This window comes from Psammomys obesus, unplaced genomic scaffold (assembly GCF_907164565.1).
Source record: "Psammomys obesus unplaced genomic scaffold, mPsaObe1.curated_primary_1811, whole genome shotgun sequence".
NCBI lineage: Eukaryota > Metazoa > Chordata > Mammalia > Rodentia > Muridae > Psammomys > Psammomys obesus.
In genome coordinates, this window is record NW_026590371.1 from 8,377 (window position 1) to 25,944 (window position 17,568).

At 40.0% G+C, this 17,568-nt stretch overlaps 1 gene segment (V, D, J or C); it reads right to left on the bottom strand.

Moving 5' to 3' along the window:
* Nucleotides 1-7,495: 7,495 nt before the first annotated feature.
* LOC129676547 (immunoglobulin kappa variable 4-1-like) lies at nucleotides 7,496-10,318 on the bottom strand. The segment is given in 3 exon segments: nucleotides 7,496-7,543; nucleotides 9,728-10,047; nucleotides 10,256-10,318. Coding segments are annotated over 3 exon segments (417 nt in total).
* Nucleotides 10,319-17,568: the final 7,250 nt, after the last annotated feature.

Genomic DNA, 17,568 nt, shown 5'->3' on the forward strand with positions numbered 1-17,568 from the left:
GAGAGATCATGGATAAAAAGCACATACCTAAACATAGTAAAGGCAATATACAGTAAGCCTATTGGCACCATCGAACTAAATGGAGAGAAACTTAAAGCAATCCCATGGAATTCAAGGACAAGGCAAGGCTGCCAACTCTCTCCATATCTCTTCAACGAGGCTGTCCACTCTCTCCACATCTTTTTAACAAATTCTTGAAGTCCTTGCTAGAGCAATTAGACAATTAAAGGAAATCAAGGGGAAACAAATCGGAAAGGAAGAAGTCAAAGTATCACTGTTTGCAGATGAAATGATACTATCCCTGAGTGACACCAAAAATTCTACCAGGGAACTTCTACAGCTGATAAACACCTTCAGCAAAGTGGCTGCATACAAAATTAACTCAAAAAAGTAAGTAGTACTCTTGTATACAAAAGACAAAAGAGTTGAGAAAAAATAAGGGAAACAACACCCTTCACAATAGCCACAAAGGACATAAAGTATCTTGGTGTGATCCTAACCAAGCAATTCAAAAACATGTATGAAAAAAAAAATTTCAAGTCTCTGAAGAAAGAAGTAGAATAAGATGTCAGAAGCTGGAAAGATCTCCCATGTTCATGGCTTGGCAGGATTAACATAGTAAAAATGGCCATCTTACCAAAAGCAATCTACAGATTCAATGTAATTCCCATCAAATTACCAACATAATTCTTTACAGACTTTGAAAGAAAAATTCTCAAATTCATATAGGAATAACAAGAAAACTAGAATTGCTAAAACATTCCTCTACAATTATAGATCTTCTGGAGGTATCTCCATCCCTGATCTCAAACACTACTATGGAGCAACAGTAATAAAAACTAATGGTACTGGCATAGAAATAGAATGGTGGATCCAATGGAATGAAATAGAAGACCCAGGAATAAACCCATACACTTATGCACACCTGATTTTTATAAAGATGCCAGAACCATACAATGGAAAAAAGATAGCATCTTCAACAATTTTTTCTGGTCTAACTGGATGTCTACATGTAGAAAAATTCAAATAGATCCATAGTTATTACTCTGCACAAAACTAATGTTCAAGCGTATTAAAGACCTCAATATAAAACCAGACACACTAAACCTGTTAGAAGAAAAAGTGGGGAAGAGCCTGGAACTTGTTGGCACAGGAAACAACTTCCTGATGAGAATACCAATAACACAGGCTCTAAGAATGAAAAATCAGTAAACGGGACCTCATGAAACTGAAAAGCTTCTGTAAAGCAAAGGACACTGTCGTGAAAAAAAAAATGACTACCTACAGATTGGGAAAGGGTCTTCACCAACCCTATATCTGACAGAGGACTAATATCCAGTATATATAAAGAACTGAAGAAGTTAAACAGCAACAAATCAAGTAATCCAATTTTAAAAAAATGGGATACAGAGTGAAACAGAGAATTCTCAATAGAGGAATATCGAATGACAGAGAAAGACTTAAAGAAATGTTCAATGTCTTTACTCATCAGGGAAATGCAAATCAAAACGACCCTGACATGTCACTATTCACACATCAGAATGGGTAAGATAAAAAACTCAAGTGAAAACACATGCTGGAGAGGATGTGGAGAAAGGGGAACCCTCCTCCACTGCTGGTGGGAATGTAAACTTGTTCAACCACTCTGGAAATCAATCTGTTGCTTTCTCAGTCAATTAAGAATAGCGCTGCCTCAAGCTCCTGCTATTCCACTCCTGGGCATATATCCAAAAGAGGCTCAAGTGCACAATAAGGACATTTGCTCAACCATGTTTGTAGCAGCTTTATTTGTAATAGCCAGAAGGTGTAAACAACCAGTTGCCCCTCAACTGAAGAATGGATATAGACATTGTGGTACATCTACACAATGGAATATTACTCAGCAATGAAAAACAAGGAAATCATGAAATTTGCAGGTAAATGCTGGGAACTGGAAAGGATCATCCTGAGTGAGCTATCCCAGAACCAGAAAAAATACACATGGTATATATTCACTCATATAAACATATAATATAGGATAAACCTACTAAAATATGTACACCTAAAGAAACTAATCTAGATGGAGGACTCTGGCTAAAATGGTTCAATCTCCATTGTGAAAGTCAAAGGGGATGGACATCAAAAGAAGAAGAAAACAGGAAACAAGTTAGGAGTCTCAAACTGAGGGCTTCTGAAAGGCTCTGCCCTGCAGACTATCAAAACAGATGCTGAGATTTATGGCCAAACTTTGGGCAGAATACAGGGAATCTTTTGAAAGAAGTGGGAAATAGTAAGATATGGAGAGGAAAGGAGGTCCACAAGGAGAGCCACAGAACCAAAATTTTGAACACAGGGGTCTTTCCTGAGACTCATATTCCAACCAAGTAGCATGCATGGAGATAACCTAGAACCCCTGCACAGATGTAGCCCATGGCAGTTCAGTGTCCAAGTGGGTTCCATAGCAATGGGAACAGGGACTGCTTCTGACATAATCTGATTGGCCTGCTCTTTGATTACCTCCCCCTGAGGGAGGAGTAGCCTTACCAGGCCACAGAGGAAGACAATGCAGCCACTCCTGATGAGATCTAACAGACTAGGATCAGGAGGAAGAAAAAGAAACCCTCCCCTACCAGTGGACTTGGGGAGGGGCATGCATGGAGAAGGGAGAGGAAGGGAGGGATTGGGAAAGGAGGAGGTAGGAACTGGAGGGGGGATACAAAGAAATAAAGTGGAATTAAAAATAAAATTAAATTAAAATTAATAAAACAAATTGAATACTCAAAACAAAAACAAAAACAACAAAAAAAGGTTGCTCTCCTCTCACCAGTAGAAGTCCTCAAGACAGCTGCCCTGCTGCTGGGTTTCCCGTTCGGAATTTAGTGAGCTGCTGCTGTTGTTACACTGTTTTCCAGGTACAGTCCTCTTGCAGAACCTGCTGATTCCCTAGTTGTGGGTTTTTTTTTTTCCCAACAGGGAAACTCAGTCTGGTACCCTGGGGCACAGAGTTCTGTCTGGGAAGCTGAGAGGAGAGGAACGCCCAGCAAGTCTATGGGCCAGAGGATGAGAGCTCCGCTGTGGGCCGGGAGACTGTGCACCCAAGTTTGAAATGGCAGCTGGGGGCACCGCTCTGGTCTGGAGGCTGTGCACTCCTCTCTAGGCAGGCAACTGAGGGCTCTGCTCTCTGCTCTGGCCTGGAGGCTGGGCACCCCACTCTGGGCCGGAAGCTTTGTGTCCCTGTCTAGAATGGTTGCTGTGGGCACTGCTCTGGTCCAGAGGTTCTGCCCTCCGGTCTAGGCTTGCAGTGTTAGGCCCAAGGGGGGGACCCCCTAGGGAACCCTAACTTTCCGAGGGGGATGAAGAGAACTCAGGGGACCAATCATTGATGCAATAGCATTGAGGTTTAATGCAGCCATCATACAATGGGGCTGCCCATGTGAGCTCAGATGAATCCTCCGATAGATGGTGTCCAAAAATTCCCTTCAGCACCCCAATATTCCCTGCCAATGCACCATAATGTTAGGCTCAAGGGGGGATCCCTTAGGGGACCCTAACTTTGCAATAGCATGAGGTTTAATTCAGCCATCATACAATGGGGCTGGCTCTCCCCCCCCCAAAAAAAAAAAAAAAAAAAAAAAAAAACAGCAAGGAACAGCAAGGAGAGACAGGAGTCTGAGGTTTTTAAAGGAAAGAGCCCGGGAATGGCGGAGGTCGTGAGCTTGGCGACACTGGATTGGGTAGTTGACTTTTAAAATGATTGGTTCATTTTAGTGTCCCCTTCTGGGCCAGAGGCTGTGCACACCTCTCTGGGATGGCAACTAAGGGCTCCGCTCTGAGTCAGAGGCTTGGCCCCTCACTCTGGGCTACAGGCTGTGCCCCCAGGTCTGAGATGGTGGCTGGGGGCGCCAATCTGGGCCCGAGGCTATGAAAGCCGATCTGGGCCGGCAGCTGTGCACCCAGCTTTGGACTAGAGGCTGTGCACTCTACTCTGGGCTGGTAATTGAGGGTTCAGCTCTGGTCTGGAGGCTGGGCGCCTCACTCTGGGATGGAAGCTGTGTGTCCCGGTCTGGGATGGTGACTGCAGGTGCCACTCTGGTCCAGAGGCTGTGCACCCTGGTTTAGGATGTTGGCTGGGGGTGCCGCCCTGGGCCCAAGGTTGTGCACTCCTCTCTAGGCTGGCAATTGAGGGCTCCACTCTGGTCTGGAGGTTGGGCACCTCAGTCTGGGGCGGAAGCTGTGTATCCCTGTCTGGGATGGCAGCTGCGGCGCTGCTCTGGTCCCGAGGCTCTGCACTCCGATCTGGGCTGGAATTGTGTCCCCTTCTGGGCCAGAGGCTGTGCATGCCTCTCTGGGCTGGCAACTAAGGGCTCTGCTCTAGTCCAGAGGCTGAGCACCTCACTCTGGCCCAGAGGCTATGTGTCCTGGTACTGGATGGCGGCTGGGGGCACAGGAGGAGGCTGTGTGCTCCGATCTAGGGCGGCAGGTGCACCTGCCGGTCCCCAGGACCTTTTCCAGGTATTGATTGGGTGACCTTAGGTCTGTCCCAATTTATTTCCACACCTTTGGCTTTCCTCTCACCTGGCAATCACAAACGCTGTTGTTTTAGGCCACAGAGTTCAGTCTCCTGGTCGCTGTGCCAACACTGCTGTCCTGCTCCTCAAACACAGTCCTCCTGGCACCACCATCTTTTCCTGCCTCCAGCAGCAACCTTTTTAAAAAGTCAAGCAATAATTTTATAGGGATCAATAGGACATAACATCAGAGAATGTTGCCATCCAAAGAAAAGAAAGTTTGAATATGAATGAAAATCAATAACAATAACATAAATAAAAGGCTTTGAAAGATTCAGATTATGAAGTAATTTATAGACCCAATGATATGTACAAGGTACAGAAAACAAATAAAATATCATGACAAGGAGGGAAGATTCACATATATATGCTCAGAGCTGGGGAGACAGAAGCAGGAGGATTATAAGTTAGAGTCCAGCATTGGGTACCAATGAAGTCCTAGTCCAATTAATCAATGCAGAAACACAACCCCTAAAAACTGTGTCCCTCTCTTTGTTAGAGATGGGAACCCATGTGTATTTCTCCTTCTCACCACTGGAACCCCATCTAGCTTAGACCTGTACTAGACCTGTGTATGCAGCCACAGTATCTGGGAGTTCATATGTACACTGGTCCACCTGTGTGTAAAAGACACCGTTTCCTTGATATCATCCATCTCCTCTGGCTCTCTAAATCTGTCTGCCTCCTTACCAGCAGAGATCCCTGAGACCTCCAGGAAGGGGTTTAATGAAGACACTCCGTTTAGGACAGAATTCTCCAAGTTCTCTCACTCGTTCTACTTTGTCTACTTATAAGACTCTATATCACTTCCCATTTACTGCAGGAAGAAGCTCCTCTCTTAAAGAATGAGCAAGAATCTGATCTATGGGTGGAAAAGAATGTCCTTGGCAGTCATTTCATTGCTGTGTTCCTTTAGCTAAACTATACTATTTGGGTTTTCCCAAAGCCCATGGACTATCTAGACTCAGTTTATTGGTCACCTGAGCAGTGTCTGGCATGGGCTCCATATCCTGGAGTGGACCTTAAAAATCAATTAGAATAAAATTGTTTAGTCCCAAAATCATCCTAGATGACAGGGTTTATAATTGGGTTGGTGGTTACTTTTCTCCTCTGATAGAATGCAGAGTATCTTTCACAATGAACAGTAGTCAGAAAGGGTTCAGGTTCTAGTGAGACAGCAGTACTAGTCCTCCATGTTCAATGAGATTATGTGGTAAGGAAATAGGAAGTCAAGAGAGAGAACAAAGGAGGATTTAGCTTGCACTATGGGCCATTTGAGGGGTCATATAGAAACCTACTTCAGCAGTCACTTCTTACCATTTATATGTTTATGAAAATATCTAAATGAAATCACCAAATAACAACAGAGACAAAACCTTAGCTAGAAGTCTTTCTCTTCCAAGTAAAACCTCCACTGCCAGGAATGGGTTAGATGTAAATGAGTTGTTGGCCAGAGGGTCTCCCAGGCAACTCTGGCTATTGGTTGCCACCTGCAAATTGATGGATAGCTCTAGTTGCTGAAAAGGCTTGGTTCCTGTTGTTACAGACTGAGGGGAGCCAAGGCCTTTAGTACATGCATACACACACACACACACACACACACACACACACACACTTAACCTTGTTCTTTGGCACTGTCATAAGATGGTATGGCTGTGTGTAATCTGATTTCTCCAAAGATCTCAGATTGTCCATGGGCTTCTGCAGACTCCTTCACACAACATGGATATTATGTCTATTGCTCTTCCCAAAAAAGTAAATGATAGCCATATCACTCTCCTCACCCCATGGACTTCTTCCTTTTGTCTAGCTCTCTCACCTCACCCACCTGCAATTTGCATATTGTTGCCTGAGTCTCCCTTGCAAGTGTGAGGTAAAAGTTCAGCTGCAACCTTGCTTTAACTCATCTGGAATCCTTAGTTCAGCTTCTCAAAATGAGGCTTTATACTCAGTTCCTAGGGTTGCTGATGCTCTGGAACCTTGGCCTCCCTCTTGTTAGAGGCAGGAAATGAGGTGCATGGGCACATGTGGGGAGCTGTGGGACACTGCTGCTGACCAATTGTGTTTAGTTCAAATGCAAATGTGCCTGTGGATTTAGACCTAGATCTTGATTTATCTGATAAGAAGGACCTGGGCTCTGATGAAGATGGTCACACAGAAGGAGAAAGATGATATGAGAAGATCCTAGAGCAGTGGTTCTCAGCCTTCCTACTGTGGGAATATGTGCATGTGGGAAGACATGCATGGAGAAAGAACAGAATTTCCAAATTTTCCTGTAATGCCCCTAAGCACATTTCTGGCATTTTCTGCAGTATGTTTAGGTGTAGTAGAAATCTCAGCATTGCTGACTATATATTCACAATGCCTATCTACTCTGATATATGTTGAAGTTGTGCTACACAACTTCAAATATGAGAGAAGGTGAAATTCTTTTGTAAAAATAAGTAAGCACACCCATGCCATTTACATGATGATTTCCTTTCATCTTAAATGAATTATAAAATTACACCATATATAATGTATTAAAATAATATTCTAATGATTTATATAGTAATGTTTGTCTTGTAAACCAAGCTTATATACCCATATGCCTGATGTTGCATTGAGCATTTCACAGGTGACATCGCACTTCCAACATCCAAGCCAGGTATGGGCTATAGATACTAATTATACTGGACTCTAGGGACTTGATAGCCTCCATGACAATGGATCAAGAAAGATGCATATTTCCTTCACAAAAGAGGCTGGTGTGGTCATGATTTATTATGGTGGAAAAGGCACACAATCTCCTCATATAGTGCTTTAACCTAAAATGAAAACCTCTCTACTTAGAGGTCCAACTGCCGTCATGTCTTTGGAAGGTCATAGAATATTTTCTGAACTTTGTGAAGAAAATAAAAATAGATAAAAAAGTCACAGATGAGTCTATGCCCCATGGGAAACACAGTTTATTCCAGGAAAACCTCAGTGGTGCTTTCAGCTACACCATTCTCAGCCTGACAATACAGAGCAGAAGAATATACATTGTCCATTCTCTTCTAAATGAACAGACATGAGTAAAGGTAAGGAGAGTTCCAGGATATCAAAATCATGTGCTTTTCTGAAGATGGCTAGGGCTCTTAGATGGTTCTTCTGTGGCTGGCTGATTTTTCTCTTTTTTGATAGTGAGATCGATCCAAAGTAAAACCATAAAAATCACTTCATCTGAATAACTAATAAAAAGGAAATCATAAAAGCAACTATAAATAATGACAAAACTATGCAGTCAAGACAATCAGTACATGCTTCTCAAGGAGTCCCAGCTCCTGGGGACCTCAACGTGGAGGATGCTTAAGAAACGTGGAACTATCATATAATTCATGTACTCCTGTACTAGGCATGATCTTGAACAAATATAAACCAGCACAACATAGATATATACCCATACCCATATTTATTGCTGCACTATTTTTAGTAGTGTGCACTAAATCAACAAAATGTGTATCAACAAATGAATAGATAACAAAAGGAGGTGCATATGTGCAAAGATGTTTATTCAGCAATAATAAAAATAAGAACCACATAATGACTTAAATTTTTGGCTCAATATATAGAGAAAAAAAACTCATTGTACATTTGATTTAGAACTCATTTTTTTCTGTGTTTGGGGATATAGTTCAGCCAGCTTCTCCTGGACCAGGCAGATTAGTTGTAATCTTGAAACCTTCCACATCCTTGATGATTTTTGTAATGCATGCTCTGTCAGCAAGTGTGAAAACCATTGGACAGAAAGATCAGGCTTCTATGCATGACAGCATGAGTGGGTGAGTCAGGACTTTATCAGATTTGCAGGCTTTTGACTAAGTTTTAAGTGAGACCCTATTGCAAAATGAAAAGAAAAAAAATAAGGTTGTACCACAATCCTTACTGGTCTTATAAGTAGATTCTTGAGTCAGCAGGTGAGAATGTAGCCTTGATAATACCTTGAATGTGGCCTATGAGAGCCTGAGGTAAGGATCCAGACATACCCTGCTATTGTATTAGGACATATTTGACTTTCTATGTCTTTTTTGTGCAGGTTTTTTTTTAAAATAAAATTTGAATCCAAAAGTGTGGGGTGTATGCATTTGTAATTTTGTTGACTCATTTCATGTATTGCTTTCTTTATCAGTTCATCATTGGTTTATATTCTACACTACCAGACATAAGAAGAGCTCCCAGAGCTTGATTTGACCCCCATTCTAGATTTACCTCCATCTCTCAGTATGTGTAGGTAATTAATAGGTGGTGTGTTCTTTCGGAAAACCAACAACTGGGCACAATTTTAGCCTAGTCCAACAGTATATGCATCTGTATTTCTTAGTTTCATATAAGGTTATTAAGAAATGTTTTTAATTTCTATTATCTGGGGGGTCTTGTTAGACTAAACTGTTGTTTGTTTGTTTCCTTTTTCCCTGCTTCTCAACTATATTGGAGTTTTCTGTCTTGCAGGGTTGGACAAGATATTCATATGTTCTTTCTTGCTAACCATTTCCATTTATTCCACATATGACATCAATATTTTTTGGGCTCTCACAATTCAGACACCCTTTCCTTTTTCTATATGTATAGTATTTTTATAGTATCTTCTGTAGTGCTCTCTTCATCGTCATGGTCATTTCCTTAGTTTGTGATTTTCTTGTAATGTCCTTATTACTCCCTCAATTTAAACTTAAACTTATTTGGCAATTATCTACTATCACGATCTACTATCACACACTATCAAGGAAGGAAGGAAGGAAAGAAAAATGGAAGGAAATTACTGTATAATCTAAAAAAACCGAGATGTGCACACTTTCCTAGAGTCTCCAAGTTGTAATAAAGTTTTCCATCATCATCACTATATTGGATATTAGGACTCGAATGCTGTAAAAAGATAAGTCTCTGAAATTCAAGCAACAGAGTTTGTAGTCATGTGTTACAGTAGGAATACAAAGATAATAATGAGTTCTTTTGTTTCATTTTCATATAAAGATTTCTAATACTAAAAGACATCAGAATCATTGAACCCATAAATTTGTACTGGGCTCTGCAACCTTTTTCATCATGTTTTCAGGCACACCTGCTATCACACAGAAGGGGAAGTGTGCAGGGCCAGGGCTGTGTGTGGTGCAGGCAGCTGGTGAGACTCTCAAGGAGGTTTATGTTGGAGGCTGAAGCACTGTGGGAGGAGCACTAATACCCTGCTGACAGTAATAAACTGCCAGATCTTCAGCCTGCACACTGCTGATGGTGAGAGTGAAATCTGTCCCAGATCCACTGCCTGTGAAGCGATCAGGGACCCTAGTGTCCCGACTGGATGCCCAGTAGATCAGCCGCTTAGGGGATTGCCCTGGTTTCTGCTGGTACCAGGCCAAGTAGTTCTTTTGGTCTTTGTTGTTTATAAGACTCTGACTGGACCTGCAGCTGATGGTGACTTTTTCTCCTGCTGACACAGCCAGGGAGGATGGAGACTGAGTCATCACAATGTCTGCACAGGCACCTGCAATCAGTGTTATACAATAAACATGCATGTAGACACAAACACAGACTGTAAAAACAGTTGAAATTTGCCATTTAACTTCTTTCTACTATCATGTTGTCAAAGTATTATTATGTAAGAAATAATCCGTCTGGCACAGTCTAATTTTTTTTTTTGTTTTTCTAAAATGAAGTTAACTGCAAAGATTATAAAGTTTTGAGTTTCTCACCAGACACCCAAAGCAGCAGGGATAGGAGGACCTGTATCTGTGACTTCATCTTGCTCCCCCTGCTGTCTGATGCAGTTCAGTTCTCTGCAAAGGCTGGTTTATATATTCTCAGCAGCTGGGGTGGGCTGTAGGGGGCCATGCAAAGCAGTCAGCAAATACAAAAGCAAATGCCTGTGCAGTGTCTGTGAGTGTAGCTGGTGTCAATCAACAGACAAAAATACTATTACGGGGAATGTGACCAATCACTGAAAAAGATTGCCTTACAGCTCTCAAACAGGAAATTATTAGGTGCTCTAATAGCAGGCCTGGGTTAAAATCCAAGACCTATTTAAATCAATTGAATTTTGTAGAAACATAGGTAGAGCTATACCACATTGACAGTCTTAGTGAATGATAGGATATATTCAAACACATCACAACAACAACAAAAGAAACAGAGTAAGAAAGCATTCTACATAAGAAAGAAAGGGTAGAGGGGAAAAAAGAGAATTGAGACTAAATGTGTTCAATAATACATATTTAAAAAGCCACTGTTATCCTGAAGGCAGAGAACAGGGCTTCAGACATTTGCGCAATCGTTTCTTAAATAAACAACAAACTAAGATTCAAAGAACAGCCACGAATTCACTCTGTGGTTATCATGGCAGACATTAACTTAAGGCTGATATCAGAACTTTAATCTCAAAGCAAAGGAAACCCAGCAAAAACTAACATGTTTCTGCCCCACAACTTCAGGAAATTGAAAGAGGGGTATAAATTTGGAGAAATGAAATCAGAAAAAATAGATTTTTCCTGAACTCTTTTCTATAGACCAACACTGCCATTTGTTTTGTTTGTCTATTATAAATTTAATTATATTTTTATTAATTACAGTTTATTCACTTTGTTTTCTAGCTGTAGCCCCCTCTTCCATCCCTTCCCAATCACACCCTCAATCCCTCTTCCTCCCCTGTCCACCTCCCCCAGTCCAATGAAAGGGGAGTTTCTCCTCCCCTTCCATCTGACCCTTGTCTATCAGATCTAGTCAGGACTGTCTTCATTGTCTTCCTCTGTGGACGGGTAAGGCTGCTCTGCCCTCAGGTGGAATGATCAAAGAGCCAGCCTCTAAGTTCATCTCAGGGACAGTCCCTGTTTCCATTACTAGGGAACCCACTTAGACAATGAGCTGCCATGGACTACATCTGTGCAGGGGTTCAAGGTTATCTCCATGCATGGCCCTTGTTTGGAGTATCAATCTCACAAAAGACCCCTGTGCCCAGAATTTTTTGTTTTGTTGCTCTCCTTGTGGAGCTCCTGTCCCCTCCAGGTCTTTCTATCTCCCCCTTCTCTCATAAGATTCCATGCACTCTCCCCACAGTTTGGCTGAGTCTCAGCATATATTTTGATAGCCTTCTGGGCAGAGCCTTTCAGAGGCCCTCTGTGGTAGGTTCCTTTCTCCTTAACTGTTTTCTCCCTTTTCTGATGTCTGTCCAGTTTGCCTTTCTTAATGAAGATTGAGCATCTTACCCAAGGTCTCTCTTCCTGATAAAATCCTGTACAGATTTTAGTATGATTATCCTATATTATATGACTATATCTACTTATATGTGAGTATATACCATGTGTGTCTTTCTGCTTCTGGAAAAACTCACTCAAGATGATCCTTTCTAGATTCTTCCATTTCCCTGTATATTTTATAACTTCCTTACTACCTTGTTTTAATTACTGGGTAGTATTCATTGTGTAAGTGTACAATTTCTGTATCCATTCCTCAACTGAGGGACATCTGGGTTGTTTCCAAGTTCTGGCTATTACAAAAACAAACAAACAAACAAACAAAAAGAAAACAAAACAAACAAACATGGTTGAGCAAATGTCTTTCTTGTATACTTGAGCATCTTTTGGATATATGCCTAGGAGTCATATAGCTGTATCTTGAGGTACCAGTATTCCCAATTGTATGAGAAAGCTCCAGATTGATTTCTAAAGTGGTTGTACAAGTTTACATTCCCATCAGCAGTGGAGTAAGGCTCCTCTTTCTCCACATCCTCTCCAGTATTTGTTGTCACTTGATTTTTTGTTCTTAGCCATTCTGGGGTATAAGGTGAAATCTCAGGGTCATTTTGATTTACATCTCCCTGATGACTAAGTACTTTGAGCATTTCTTGAAGTATTTCTCTGCCATTCTATATTCCTCTACAGAGAATTCTCTGATTAGCTCTCTACCCCATTTTTTAACTGTATTACTTGATTTGTTGCTGTTTAACTTCTTAAGTTCTTTATATATTCTGGATATTAGCCCTCTGTCAGATATAGGGTTGGTGAAGATCCTTTCCCAATCTGTAGTCTGTTGTTTTGTTCTGATGACAGTGTCCTTTGCTTTTATAGAAGCTTTTCAGTTTCATGAGGTCCCATTTGTTGATTGTTAATATTAGAGCCTGTGCTGTTGGTGTTCTGTTCAGGAAGTTGTCTTCTTTGCCAATGAGTTCAAGGCTCTTCCCCAGTTTTTCTTCTATCAGGTTTAGTGTGTATGCTTTTATTTTGAGGTGTTGGATCTGCTTGGACTTTAGTGCAGGGTGATAATCATGGTTCTATTTGCATTATTCACCATGTAGACATCCAGTTAGACAAGCATGATTTGTTAAAGATTCTATCTTTTTTCCATTGTATTATTTTAGCATCTTTGTCAAAAATCATTAGTGTGGGGTTTATTTCTGGGTCCTGTCTTCGAGTCCATTGATCCTCCATTCTGTTTCTATGCCAGTACCATGAAGTTTTAATTACTGTTGCTCTATAGTACAGCTTTAGATCAGGAATGGAGATACCCTCTGAAGATCTTTTATTGTAGAAGAATTATATTTACTGATTCTAAGTTTCTTGTTATTTCATAATGAAGTTGAGAATTTTTCTTTCAAGGTCTGTCAAGAATTGTGTTTGTAATTTGATGGGATTTGCACTGAATCTGTAGATCAATTTTGGTAAGGTCGCCATTTTTACTATGTTAATCCTGCCATGCCATGAGCATGGGAGGTCATTCCATCTTCTGCTGTATTCTTCTATTTCTTTCTTCAGAGATTGAAAGTTTTTTTCTCATACAAGTCTTTGACCTGCTTGGTTAGAGTCACACCAAGGTACTTTATTTTATTCGTGGTTATTGTGATGGGTGTTGTTTCCCTAATTTCTTTCTTAGCCCATTTGTCTTTGTTTACAGGATGGCTACTGATTCTGAGATTGTTTTATATCCAGCCACTTTGCTGAAGGTGTTTATCAGCTGTTGGAGTTCCCTGGAAGAATTTTTTTGAGCTACATAATGTATACTTTCATATAGTGTGCAAACAGTGATACTTTGGCTTCTTCCTTTTCAAACTGAATCCCCTTGATCTCCTTTGTCTTATTGCTATAGCAAGGACTTCCATAACTATGTTGAAGGGGTATGGAAAGACTGGGCAGCCTTGTCTTTTTCCTAATTTCAGTGGGATTAATGTAAATTTCTCTCCGTTTATTTTGATGTTGGCTATAGGCTTGCTGTATAATTTCCTTTATTATGTTTAGGTAATTGCCTTGTATCCCTCATCTCCCTAGAGCTTTAAACATAAATGTGTGTTGGATTTTATAAAATGACTTTTTTTTCAGCCTCTAAGGAGATTATTATGTGTTTCTTTTTCTTTCAGTTTGTTTATATGATGGATTACGTTGATAGATTTTGGTATATTGGACCACCCTTTTACACCTGGGATAAAGCCTACTTGGTCATAGTGGATGATATATTTGATGCGTTCTTGGATTCAGGTTGCAAGTATTTCATTGAATACTTCTGTACCAATGTTTATAAGAGAGATTGACCTGAAATTCTCTTTGTTGGGTCTTTGTGAGTTTTAGGTATCAAGGTCATTTGTGGCTTCATAAAATGAGTTTAGTAACACTCCTTCTGTTTCTATGTTGTGGAACAGTTTAAAGAGTACTGGTGTTAGCTCTTCTTTGAAGGTCTAGTAGAATTCATATGTGCTGACACCATCTGGCCCTGGGCCCTTTTTGGATGGGAGACTTTTGATGACATCTTATTTCTTTAGGGCATATAGGACTATATAATTGATTTACCTGGTCTTGATTCAGCTTTGGCAAGTGGAATCATCAAAAAAAAAAATGTCATTTTCTGCCACAGACCAGCCCACTCAGATCCCCTGCATCCGTGGGGGCTTTTGGATATCAGGAAAGCACAGTTTCAGCGAATTGACAGACAGAGACCAGTGAGGCGTTGGAATCTGCTGCACTTTACTGAAATCAAGCTAGTATTTTTATAATGATTTCACAGAAAGGCACCTTAAAGTTGGCTTACTTTCCAGAACATTTAGACTTTTACCAAGAATACAAAGTTCACATTTTAACATAAGGGAGTGCCCACAAAAAATCTTGGCCTGAAAACTTTTGATCAAAGCAGACAAAGGGACAGAAACATCAAATGCAGTTTTATTATTGCTAACCAATGAAGAGGAAAGTCAGGAGCTAAGTCAGATGCCTGCCAAAATCTTTCTCTGTATCAAAATCTAATTACACCTTTGTTAACCATCCACCCATGTGTCCTGCTAAAGATTTAAGATCTTCCTTAGGAACAAAGCGCTGAAGGGAGGGGAAACTCCCACCAGCTGTACTTCTCATGCTATTTTTTCTTAAGAAGGAGCCCATTATTTTTTTCACTATTCTTATAATGCTTATTGATACTGAATCTGATTTATTACTTTTCTTAAGCTTATTCTTCTTACATTTTATTCTTGACTTTCCTCTTCATTGGTTAGCAATAATTTTAATTGTAAAATTAGTTGTGCTATATTAGGAGTCACAGAGAAAAATCAAAAAGCTCAAAATTCCATTCCCAAAACCACGACCGAAAAGCACAGAAATCTCAGAACACGTCTCTTTCCCAGGCGGGGGTGTCTGCTTGGGACCTCCAGAGAGCATAATCCGGAAAGACACATATCTCTTAGTCTGAGTAGCACTATCTATTGATATGCTACGCCAGACACTGGAGTGGGTGTAGCAGTTTTCATTTAGATTTTCAAATGTTGTGGTGTACAGGGCTTTTGAGTAATACCTAATTATTGTTTGGATTTCCTCAGTGTCTGTTGTTATGTCCTCTTTTTCATTTCTGATTTTCTTGATTTGTATGGTGTCTCTTTTCCTCTTAGTTGTGCTAAGGGTTTGTCTATCTTTTCTCAAAGAACCAACTCTTAGTTTTCTTCATTTTTTTGAATTATTTTATTTGTTTCTAATTTATTAATTTCAACCCTGACTTTGATTATTTACACCCATCTCTTCCTCTTGAGTGTGTCTCCCCCCGCCCCCCCGCTAGGGTTTTCATGTGAACCTTTAAGTTGCTTGTATGAGATGTTTAATTTCTTCTTGAAGGCACTTAATGCTATGAATTTTCCTCTTAGCACTGCTTTCGTTGTTTCCCATAAGTTTGGGTATGTTGTGCCTTTATTTTCATTGAGTTCTAGGAAGACTTTAATTTCTTTCTTTATTTTTCTCCTGATGCAGATGTCATTGAGTAGTGAGTTGTTCAGTTTCCATGTGTGTGTAGGCTTTTCAATTTTTCTGTTGTTGTTGAGGTCCAGCTTTAGTCCATTGTGGTCACATAGGCTATAAGAGATTATTTCAATCTTCTTGTATCTGTTGAGGCTTGCACCGTGACCAGCCATATGGTCTATTTTAGAGAAGGTTCCATGAGGTGCTGAGAAGAAGGTAAATTATTTTGTGTTTGGGTAAAAGGTTCTGTAGATGTCTTTTAGGTCCATTTGATTCATGCCCTCTGTCAAACTCATTGTTTCTTTGTTTGATTTCGTTTTGGTCACCTGTCCTTCGTTGAGAGTAGTGGGTTGATGTCTCCCACCATTAAAGTTTGGGGATTTATGTATGGTTTTAGTTTGATTAATGTTCCTTTTACAAATGTGCATGCTCTTATATTTGAGACATAGATGTTCAGAATTGTGATGTCTTCATGGCAAAATTTTCCTTTGATGAGTATGAAATGAACTTCCACATCTTTTTTGATTAATTTTGTTTAAAAATCTATTTTATTAGATAGTAGAATGGCTACTCCTGTTTGTTTCGTGGGTCAATTTTTCTTGGTAAATCATCTTCCATCCCTTTATACTCAGGTAATGTTTTTCTTTGTGACTTAGGTGCATTTCTTGTATGCAACAGATTGTAGGGTCTTGTTTATGTATCCAGTCTGTTAGTCTGTGTCTTTTTATTGGAGAATTGAGTCCATTGATGTTGAGGGTGATTAATGACCAGTGGCTGATAACTGTTTTGATATTGCTGTTGGTTGTGTGCTTGTCTACTTTTAGTTTTGCTATAATGAAGTTAATAATTTTCTGTGTTTTCCCGAATGTAGTCAGCTTTTCTTGGTTGCATTTTTTTCTTCTTATATCTTCTGTAATGATGGATTTGTTGGTAGGTATTGTTTAAATTTGTTTTTGTCGATGAACATCTTGTTTTCCTCATCTATGATGACTGAGAGTTTTGTTGGGTATACTAGCCTGGGCTGACCTCTGTGTTCTCTTAGGGTCTGCATGATATCCATCTATGCCCTTCTAACTTTCATAGTGTCTGTTGAGAAGTCAGGTGTGATGGGTTTGCCATTATATATTATTTAACCTTTTTCCTTGCAGCTTTTAGTATTTTTTGTTGTTGTTGTTCTGTATACTTACTGTTTTGATTATCATAAGGCAGGAGGATTTTCCTTTCTGGTCTAATTTATTAGGTGTTCTGTAGTTCTCTTGTATGCTTATAGGTCTCTCCTTTAAATTTGGGAAATTTTCTTCAATGATTTTGTTGAAAATATTTTCTGGGCCTTGTAGACAGGAATCCTAATTTTCCTCTATTGCTATTATTCTTTTTTTTCTTATAAATGAAAATATTTAATTGGAACTGGCCTACAGATTTCCTTTTTTTTAAAAAAAAATAATATGGTACATGCTATTTAACAACAGCAGTTCAGAACAAAGAATGATACTTGAAACTGAATCACATGAATAACAAAGGAATAACTAGAGTAGCATCAAACTAATGTGATCTCATGATCTGTACTATACATATTAGAAAAAATATTGGCAAATGATGACTGTAAAGTTCTGCTATCAATAGGCATTGTATTAACCTGTGTCTTTTCACTGGGGAGTTGAGGCTATTGATGATCAAAGATATAAATGACCAGTGGTTGTTACTTCCTATTATTTTGATGGTGGTGGTGGTATAGTGTGTGTGTGTGTGTGTGTGTGTGTGTGTGAGAGAGAGAGAGAGAGAGAGAGAGAGAGAGAGAGAGAGAGAGAGAG